This window comes from Caloenas nicobarica, chromosome 28, assembly GCF_036013445.1.
Source record: "Caloenas nicobarica isolate bCalNic1 chromosome 28, bCalNic1.hap1, whole genome shotgun sequence".
NCBI lineage: Eukaryota > Metazoa > Chordata > Aves > Columbiformes > Columbidae > Caloenas > Caloenas nicobarica.
Genome location: NC_088272.1, coordinates 2,745,513 through 2,755,450, shown reverse-complemented (window position 1 = coordinate 2,755,450; position 9,938 = coordinate 2,745,513). Strand labels below are relative to the sequence as shown.

Sequence of the window (9,938 nt, the reverse complement as noted above, 5' to 3'; positions counted from 1 at the left end):
TTTATCAAAAACTAAGGAGCGCATATGAATATGTACATGAGGTTTTTGGTTCAAGAAAAGACACGCAGGAGGCCAAGAATTATATTATTACAGCCATGAACCAAAAAACAAAGCCCAGCAAAAGCACTATGGAAAAATATAGACACATAAGAAGAAAAGTTAGTCCTGGCTATTTCTCTTGCAGCACTAGTGACATAGTGTGAACCTTAGTAACCTAAAGCAGTGAGTATTGAAATAGTTTCCTCAGGGCATCCTTGAGCTCCTGGTTCCTCATGCTGTAGATGAGGGGGTTCACTGCTGGAGGCACCACTGAGTACAGAACAGACACCACCAGGTCCAGGGATGGGGAGGAGATGGAGGGGGGTTTCAGGTAGGCAAATATGCCAGTGCTGACAAACAGGGAGACCACAGCCAGGTGAGGGAGGCACGTGGCAAAGGCTTTGTGCCGTCCCTGCTCAGAGGGGATCCTCAGCACGGCCCTCAAGATCTGCACATAGGACAGCACAATGAACACAAAGCAGCCAAAAGTTAAACAGACAGTACCTACAAGAAGCCAAACTTCCCTGAGGGAGGCATCTGAGCAGGAGAGCTTGAGGATCTGGGGGATTTCACAGAAGAACTGGTCCAGGGCATTGCCCTTGCACAGTGGCAGTGAAAATGTACTGGCCGTGTGCAGCAGAGCATTGAGAAACCCAGTGGCCCAGGCAGCTGCTGCCATGTGGACACAAGCTCTGCTGCCCAGGAGGGTCCCGTAGTGCAGGGGTTTGCAGATGGCAACGTAGCGGTCGTACGACATGATGGTGAGAAGTGAATATTCTGCTGAAATGAAAAAGAGAAACAAAAACATCTGTGCAGCACATCCTACATATGAGATGACCCTGGTGTGCCATAAGGAATTTGCCATGGATTTGGGGACAATGCTGGAGATGCAGCCCAGGTCGAGGAGGGCGAGGTTGAGGAGGAAGAAGTACATGGGGGTGTGGAGGTGCTGGTCACAGGTTATGGTGGTGATGATGAGGCCGTTGCCCAGGAGGGCAGCCAGGTAGATGCCCAGGAAGAGCCAGAAGTGCAAGAGCTGCAGCTCCCGTGTGTCTGCGAACGCCAGGAGGAGGAACTGGGTGATGGAGCTGCTGTTGGACATTTGCTCTTCCTTGATATGGAGGTACTGTTCTAAAAAATGAAATGACAACTTAAATGCAGGAAGACTCCTCTGAGAAGGCCACTCGATTTTTCACATAAATAACCTGATTTCAAATGCATTTCCTTCCTCTGGTCTGTGCTGGCTGAGTGTGCTGTGAGGAGCAGGACCTCTGCCTGTCTGGGGCCAAGCAACCAGGTTTGCTCTTCTGCAGTGGGGACATGAGAGCTCGTTGGTGAGATATCTGACATTCACAAGCAATGTCAGATTTTATGCACCATTCATGGAAAAGTTCAACCCAGACTAAGTGACTGAAAGAACAGGATCCTTCCTTTTCCAGAAAGGCACTATTTTAAAAATCCCCTAAGAATGTCCTGCAGTGATCTGGAGATGTGAGTAGCTCTGACACAGGCAGCACCCTCTGTACAGCAGAAGGACTCTGCATTGCTGTGGTTGTTCCTTTCATGCAGAGCTTCTCCCTCCAATGCAATGGGATCTCCCCGGGCAGGCTGAGCGCTGACCCTGGCAGGCGGCAGAGTCCCTGACCCGACACAGCCCTGGGGTGCAGGGACCCTGCTCTGCAGGACAGCCCTGGGCACCCCTGGGTGCTCACCCAGCTTCACAGCTGTTCAAAATTGCCAGACAAGAGCCCCCTCCTTACAGATCCCTCAAGCTGTGCCTGTGCTAACTTGAGGAGATGCCTCCAGGAGCTACAGCTGCATTGCCCTGCACCCCGAGACTTACCATGGCAAGGGCTGCAAAGATTTCTCCTCCGTGAGCTCTCAGTCATCCTCCCCATCCTGACCACCTTTCATCTCTCTCTGCCTTGCTCGTCTCCCTGAGATCCCCAGGCAGAGCCCTCAGCCCTGCTGCGCTTTGCAGAGGAGCTGCTCCTGGGCAGAGCTGTCTCTCTGCAGCGCTGCCGCTTGCCATGAGCTCCCTCTGTCCCAGGAGCCCAGCCCAGCGCAGCAGCACAGGGGCAGCCCAAGGCGCTTTAATGACCCCTCTGGTGGCTTTGGTGCTGAGTCCGTGAACCTCAGACCCTTAGAGGCAATTGAGGAAACCTCTCAAGAAGTCCAAGTCTCAGATTCAAACTCCAAAGTTTCTTGTAATGTTAATGGGTCCCACTGCGGAATACTATTGAGGAAATGACTCCAGGATCTGGTTAGAGAAGAAAACTGGAGGCAGAGATGACAGGTCAGGACAAGCAAGGTGAAGGTCTCTCTGATGATCAGTACACCTGGATGTGTTTCATTAATCAAAGAGCCAAGCCCTGACCCCCAGCCCTGGGAAGGCAGATCCTGTCCCTCCCACGTTGCCCAGGGCCCTTCCTGGGACAGTGTGATGTGGGGCTGTGCAAGGCCAAGGGCAGGACTATGGTCCCACACCTCCCAGGTTCCTGGCTGGGGACAAGGAGGCCATGAGGCCCCTGTGCTGTAAGGACAAGGTGTCTCCTCACAGGCATCAGAGGTGGAGACAACAGCCACAGCCAAGGGGAGAAGGAGCTCATGTCTGTTGGGGGCTTTCAGCCTCTTTACATCCCTTGATCCTCTCCACGACAGCCTGTCCTATGCTGTGGCATCCCCTGCACCTCTTTCCCTGCAGGCTGGAGACATCCCCCCTGCTGCCCACCTTGCTCTTGTCTGAGCATCTTCCTTCCTTTGCTGATCTCTCTCCATCCTCCCCAGCTGTTCCTTGAAGCACAAAGCCTTGGGCTGATGCAGACTGCCTCTGGGTGACCTGCTCCACCACAGCACTGCCCTTCCACTCACATTCCTTGCTGCTCATGTCCGGCCTGGACCTCCCCAGCTGCACTTTGTGCCATTATTTCTTTCTCATGCTCTTTCTCACTATGAAGAAAATCTCCACCATCTCGGAAACCACCCTTCCAGCACTCTCAGGCTACTCCTACACTGCTGCAGCCTCCCCAGCGCTGCTGGGCCAGAGCAGCCCAGGTCCCTCAGCATCCCACACCATGTGCACAAGGTCCTGAACCCTGCCTTGGCACAGCCCTGCACTCTCCAGTTCCTCCCTGCTTCTCCAAACTGGGAGCCGCACACTGGCACACACCCGTGTGTGTGGGGTCACACCAGTGCTGAACCGAATGGGATGAGAACTCCAGGTGTCTGGGTGCCCACGCTCCTCCTCATGCAGCCCCGTGTGCAGCTGCCTTGGTCATGGTGAGCGTGCAGCACGGGCTTGTGTGGCGGCCCTTGTAGTGCCCAGGCCCTTCTCCTCAGGGTCCCTGCTCAGCGTGTCAGGTCCTGCTCTGTCCTGATGGATGGGGTTATTCTCCTGCCCCGATACAGGACTGGCCATTTCTCCTTAAGAGATTCGTGATGGTGGAACCCCAAAGTTTCTCCAGGTCTGGACTCTCCCTGGGCTGCTGCAGCCACGGTCCCTCCAATTCCAGCCAGGGCAGGGACCACTCGCCCGGGGAGCCCCCGGTGCCCCCTAAAGAAAAGGGGCCTCAGCCTCCAGGACTCTCCTGAGCCCAGGAAGAGGCCACAAAAATGGCAGCAGTAGCAGGGTTCCATCAAGAGTTTATTCAAGGAAAAAGAAATAATTTCCAATTTCCCTAGCACAGTCTTTCAGTGCTGCTTTCTCCTCCTTATGCTGGTGCCTATCCCTGACTGCTGTGCCCCACTTTCGGTGGCACCAGATTGTTGGGGGGCATGGCCATGTGCCCCCACAGGCTTTGTCATTGGTGCCCTCACTCACAAGGGAAAACCCATCTTGTCACTCCCCACATAAAGGAGCTCCATACATCCAAGCAACTTCTTCACTCTGAGGGAATCCCACTGCTGACCCTTCCAGCCCGTCTCTCCTGAAAAGCCTGTACCCAGCCATTGCAGCACCCCAAGCTGTGTGACTTGTCCCACCACGCCTGGCGGTGACTCCATGGGTGTCAAACAGCACAGGCTGCAGCTTGTCCTGGCTGTGCCCTTGGCTCAGGGCATCAGTGCACAGTTGGGCTGTGGCACCTCAGCTGTAGCACCCGGCCAAGCTCTGAGAGTTCTCGGGAAATCTGGTGGGTATCAAGAATCCAGATCCTCATGTGTGCAAAGGTTTGATGTCAGAGCAGAGCGATGTCACAGTGCTTGGCAGATGGAAAGTTAGGGCTGAAATTGGGCAACAGGAGAGTGAGCAAGCCCTGCTGTCCCCAAGGCCAGAGAGAAACAGGGCTGGGAATGACAGACCTGGAAGGAAACGTGTGTTTTGTCAGTGGCGTCTCTGCTGCCCCTGAGGTATTTGGGCACTGATCTCTAGGAATGACAAGGTGCTGCTGACAGGCCCAATGTGACAATGGTGTGTCTGTCCCTTGATTGTGTTATCAAGGGGGTGAGAACAGGGTGGTCACTTTTTTTCCGGGCTAAACAGACTCAGGTCGCTCAACCACTCCTCATAAGACTTGTGCTTCAGACCCTCACCAGCTGTTTTGCCCTTCTCTGAACTTGCTCCAGCACCTCAAGGTCTTTCCTTTTGTGAGGGGGCCAGAGCTGAATAGAGGATTCGAGGTGGGGCCTCACCAGTGCCCAGTACACGGGAAGGTCACTACCCTGGTACTGCTGGCTGTGCTATTCTTGGCGGACGTCAGGACGCTGGTGGCCTTTTTGGCCACCTGGGCACACGCTGGCTCCTGTTCAGCTGCTGTCAGTCAACACCCTCAGATCCCTTTCTGCCGAGCAGATTTCCAGCCGCGCTTCCCTGAGCCTGGAGCCTTCATGGGGTTGTTGTGACCCAAGTTCAGGACCTGGGACTTGGCCTTGTTGAACCTCAGACAACTGGCCTCAGCCCATCAATCCAGCTCATCCAGATCGCTCTATATGACCTTCCTATCCTCCAGCAGATCAACACTCCTTCCCTGCTGTGCTGTGCTTTACTTGGTGGCCAAAATAGCTTTGAGAACATGCTGACATTTTTGTTCTTGCTGAACAGTGCTGGCACAGCCTCAAGGCCTTCTGTGTTTCTCAGTCTGCCCCAAAAACAAGAGGGCTGGATGTGGCTAAAGGGTGGGAGGGGACCAAGCCAGGACAGCTGACCCCAACTGACCAAAGAGATATTCCACACCATATGGCATCATGGTCAGCAACCTCATACAATTGTTCTCAGTCCATCATTTCATCCGGTCCAGATCCCTCTGTGTGGCCTTCCCACCCTCCAGCAGATCAACACTCCCACCCAATTTGGTGTCACCTGCAAGCTTACTGAGGGTGCACTCGATCCCCTCGTCCAGATCATTGACAAAGAGATTAAACAGAACTGGCCCCAATACTGAGCCCTGGGAACACCACTAGTGACCGGCCGCCAACTGGGTTTGTTTCTGTTCACCACAACTCTTTGGGCCCGGCCCTCCAGCCAGTTCTTTCTCCATCGCAGATACACCATCCAGGCCATGAGCTGCAGCTTCTCCAGAAGACGCTGTGGGATACGGTGTCAAAGGCTTTACTGAAGTCTAAGTGCACAACATCCACAGCTTGTGTGGCAGATTAATTCCCCCACGACAGACTTTCCCTCATCTGCTAAGCCGGTCACCTTGTCACAGGAGGAGATCAGGTTGGTCAAGCAGGACCTGCCTTTCATAAAGCCATGCTGATTGGGCCCGATTGCTCGTCTAGTATGTGTGACCCCCCAGTCCCTTTTCCAGCCCTGTTCCTGCTCTTCCTGGGTAGGGCCTGTGGGTACTTTGGCAGAGGTTCTTTCCCAGCCACGTTCGTTCTGCTGGGCTGTCACCTCCAGAGACAGAACTGACCCCACAGTCCCCTTCACAGCCACACGCTGCTTACTGGATTATGAGTTACTGAGACACAACTGACCTCATAATACCACACCCATCCATCCGCCTCCTTAGCACCCAGGACCCAACCAAGACTGAAGTGTGTTCTACATGGTCCTACACCTGCCCTTCTTTCCCACAGGCCCTAGACACCCATCTCGCTTCCTCACATTTTTTCAAATTTGTCAAATATATTTCCTACTAACAATGTGAGTGAAAAGCACTCCTCACTGGAACTGCTATATTTATGTTAACACTTCTATATCTCCTCTTTTGACTTTTTTTTTTTTTTACTATTCTTCTACCTATTCTCTTTCCAGAAACATCTCCAAGTCAAAAATTATTTCAAATCACAGAATACCTCAGGTTTGAAGAGAGCCCTTGTCTCACTCATCTCACTCTTCTGCTCAGGGCAGGGTGAACCAGGGGAGGTTGCTCGAGGCCTCCTCCCAAGTTTGCATCATCCACAAAGGAGCTGAAAGTGCACTCTGTTACATCATAGAAGGGGAGAATAAAGACATTCAACAGTGTTGGCCCAAGTGCTGGTCACTGAGAGATGACACTGGTAACTGGCTGCACGGAGGACTTTGTACCACTGATGATATTTGGGCTTGATGGTTCAGCCAACTTCCCACCCAGCATCCACTTCTTGAGCCCCATCAGCAGCACTCTGCCCAGAAGGAGACCATGTCTGAGGCCTTGCAAACGCCCTGCACACAACATGCCTTTCTTGCCCCTGTCCATTTGGGTTCAGCAATCCCTTCCTTGTCCTTCACGTTCCTGGAAATGGCTGCAGGAGGACATGTCCCATCCCCTTCCCAGGGAGGGAGGTAGGGTGGCCAGCCTGTTATTCTCTCAGTTCCTCTTCATGCTCTTCTTGAAGATGGGTTTGAGGTCTGCAATTTCTAAGGACCCCAGATCCATTCTGGTTTCTATGGTACTTTGGACAGCACAATCCAGAATTACAGGCAAGGGTGACATAGCAGACTGGAGGACTTCCAATGAGCCTGTCCAAGGCAGCTGAGATGAATCTCACTGGGCCACTGGGGTTTGTTCCTGGAGTCACACACAGAAATGTCAGGGTTCCATCAAGCATCCATCTCTGAGCTGGCCTCATCGGCTTCTCATGGTCCCAGGGATGCTCAGAGTCTGTTCCTTTTCAACACAGAGGCAGGAGTCACAGTGTCCCTATGGCCTCCTGTTGCCACTCCCAAAGGACGGGAGACACCTCAGCCCTGTGGTGTGTCACCCTGCTCTGCACTCATCTGAGAAGTGCCACATCATAAGGAATGGACACAGGGACCTCGTTTCAAGGAAGAACATCCCAGTGCTGCATTCAGGCCATTTCCCATGGGGTGTTCCTCCCAATATGAAGTGACCTCAAGACCTTGTCTGTGCCACAGGCCTTCATGTAACCCCAAGGAACAGTTAATGGTGTTAGTTCTCACTCGCGTTCATGTCACCTCACGTACATGATGTGTGTGCTCACATCTCATCTGTACAATACAGACTCAGAGTACTGAACTACTCATACAGTGTCCATCCATGGAGGGAAGAGCAACCTCTGTGAGCTGGGGAGAGAGGCCAGTGCTGGCAATGGTGGTTGTGAGGGGCCAGTCCATGACGATGCCCTGGGGCAGCTTCCGCGGGGTGTCCAGTGCACAGGGGCACAGCCCAGCCCCTGCTCTGCTGGTCCTGCAGGTCTCTGGCAGGAGGCCTGGCTGTGAGAGGACACTGCTGCGTGCCCAGCCCTGCACACACACACTGTTTATCTCTACACTGGTGTTTCAACCTGCAGGCTGCTTTCTTGTGCATGTTCTTGAGAGAAAGTTGAAGAAGACCTAAACCTTCAGGCCCTGCCCATAGGAGATCACCTTCATTATGGAAAGGCTGTTGTGAGGCCAGCTCTGTCACAGCAGTGCCCATGGCCTGTCCCTGCCTGCGCTCACAGGACTCACACACAGCAGGACGGTGACCAGGCTGCCAGAGCACTCAGGCCTTGCACCAACACAAGGGATGAGAAGGAGAGTGTGGGAGTGGAACGAGAACAGCTCTGGAAGGCCAAGCGCTGGTGCTCCCTGGCAGGGCTGCCAGGCTGGACTCTTTTCCCCTCCTCCCATGCACACAGGAACTGTCCCTGCAGCTCCAAAAGGCCTTGCAGGAAGGATATAATGAAAAACAAGTCACTACAGACACATTTATTTTGTTTAAAGGGAAAGAGAGCATGGCTCCTGATTTACACTAGTGGTTATGAAAGAAAAGCAGACAGAGAATTAGAAAGGGGATGACAACATTATCACAATAAAAAAACAATCAATAACATATAATACAGATGACAGGCTGTATCTCTAATTAGTTACATTACAATTCCTATTCAGAAGCAGATGGGCAGTTTATTGTTTCAGAAAACAGTAAGATATGAGTTTCCACAGGGCATCCTTGAGCTCCTGGTTCCTCATGCTGTAGATGAGGGGGTTCACTGCTGGAGGCACCACTGAGTACAGAACAGACACCACCAGGTCCAGGGATGGGGAGGAGATGGAGGGGGGCTTCAGGTAGGCAAACATAATGGTGCTGACAAACAGGGAGACCACGGCCAGGTGAGGGAGGCACGTGGCAAAGGCTTTGTGCCGTCCCTGCTCAGAGGGGATCCTCAGCACGGCCCTCAAGATCTGCACGTAGGACAGCACAATGAACACAAAACACATAAAAACTAAACAGGCACTAACCACAATAAGCCCAAGTTCCCTGAGGTAGGCATCTGAGCAGGAGAGCTTGAGGATCTGGGGGATTTCACAGAAGAACTGGTCCAGGGCATTGCCCTTGCACAGTGGCAGTGAAAATGTATTGGCCGTGTGCAGCAGAGCATTGAGAAACCCAGTGGCCCAGGCAGCTGCTGCCATGTGGACACAAGCTCTGCTGCCCAGGAGGGTCCCGTAGAGCAGGGGTTTGCAGATGGCAACGTAGCGGTCGTAGGACATGATGGTGAGAAGAAAATACTCTGCTTCTATCAAGAATGTAAACAAAAAGAGCTGTACAGCACATCCTGTGTAGGAGATGGCCCTTGTGTCCCAGAGGGAGTTGGCCACGGATTTGGGGACAGTGATGGAGATGGAGCCCAGGTCGAGGAGGGCGAGGTTGAGCAGGAAGAAGTACATGGGGGTGTGGAGGTGCTGGTCACAGGCTATGGTGGTGATGATGAGGCCGTTGCCCAGGAGGGCAGCCAGGTAGATGCCCAGGAAGAGCCAGAAGTGCAAGAGCTGCAGCTCCCGTGTGTCTGTGAACGCCAGGAGGAGGAACTGGGTGATGGAGCTGCTGTTGGACATTTGCTGTCTCTGGGCATGGGGCACTGTCACAAGAGGGAATAAAAGCGACACGTTAGGGGAGACTTCTCTAAGCAAAATCAAAGCCATTTCACATATGCCTTCCCCCTGCTCCACACCCCTTGTCCTTTTCCAGACCTCCCTTCGGGTCCGTGGCTGAGCCCTGGGTGGTGCTGGCTGGAGGTGCCGTGAGGAGCAGGGCCTGTGCCCGCTGGCTGCCCAGGAGTCAGCCCTGCTCTGCAGCAGGGGTCATGGAACGGGGGGCAGGGGACGGACCTGGGGTTCAGCTGTGTCAGATGGACCCGTTCCTGGTGCAGAAGGGCCTGTCAGCATCTGCACTGTCACAGAGAATGGAACAGGATGGTAAAATGAAGTTTGAAATGCTTGGGGTTTTGACAGCTTCACAGAATCACAGAATATTAGGGATTGGAAGGGACCTTGAAAGATCATCTAGTCCAATCATTCAACTCCCCTGGAGAGTGTTGTTGGGTGTCAGAAACCCTCAGCATTTCTGCTGCACTCAGGGAGAACAGAGCGAGTCCTGCGAGACCAGAGGATGCCTGTGGGTCAGTGCAGAGTGAGGGCAGCTGCTCTGTCCCTCCGTCTTCCTCCATCTGCCCTGGGCTGGCACCTTTCTGAGATGGTGATCACACTGCCATGTTACCCTGAAAAGCCACCAGGCACTGCTGAGAGCAGAGGG

General features: G+C 53.5%; 2 protein-coding genes across 2 annotated transcripts in view; both read right to left on the bottom strand.

The window, feature by feature from the left end:
• Positions 1-214: 214 nt before the first annotated feature.
• LOC135999370 (olfactory receptor 14J1-like) lies at positions 215-1,141 on the bottom strand. Its single transcript, XM_065652927.1, has one exon. The coding sequence runs from the start codon at positions 1,139-1,141 to the stop codon at positions 215-217; it is 927 nt and encodes a 308-aa protein (XP_065508999.1).
• A 3,113-nt stretch (positions 1,142-4,254) lies between these two features.
• LOC135999369 (olfactory receptor 14J1-like) overlaps positions 4,255-9,938 on the bottom strand; it is a 29,551-nt gene continuing 23,867 nt past the window's right edge. The window contains exon 3 of the mRNA XM_065652926.1: positions 4,255-4,260. Within this exon, the coding sequence (XP_065508998.1) occupies positions 4,255-4,260 (6 nt within the window). The remainder of the gene's footprint in view (positions 4,261-9,938) is intronic.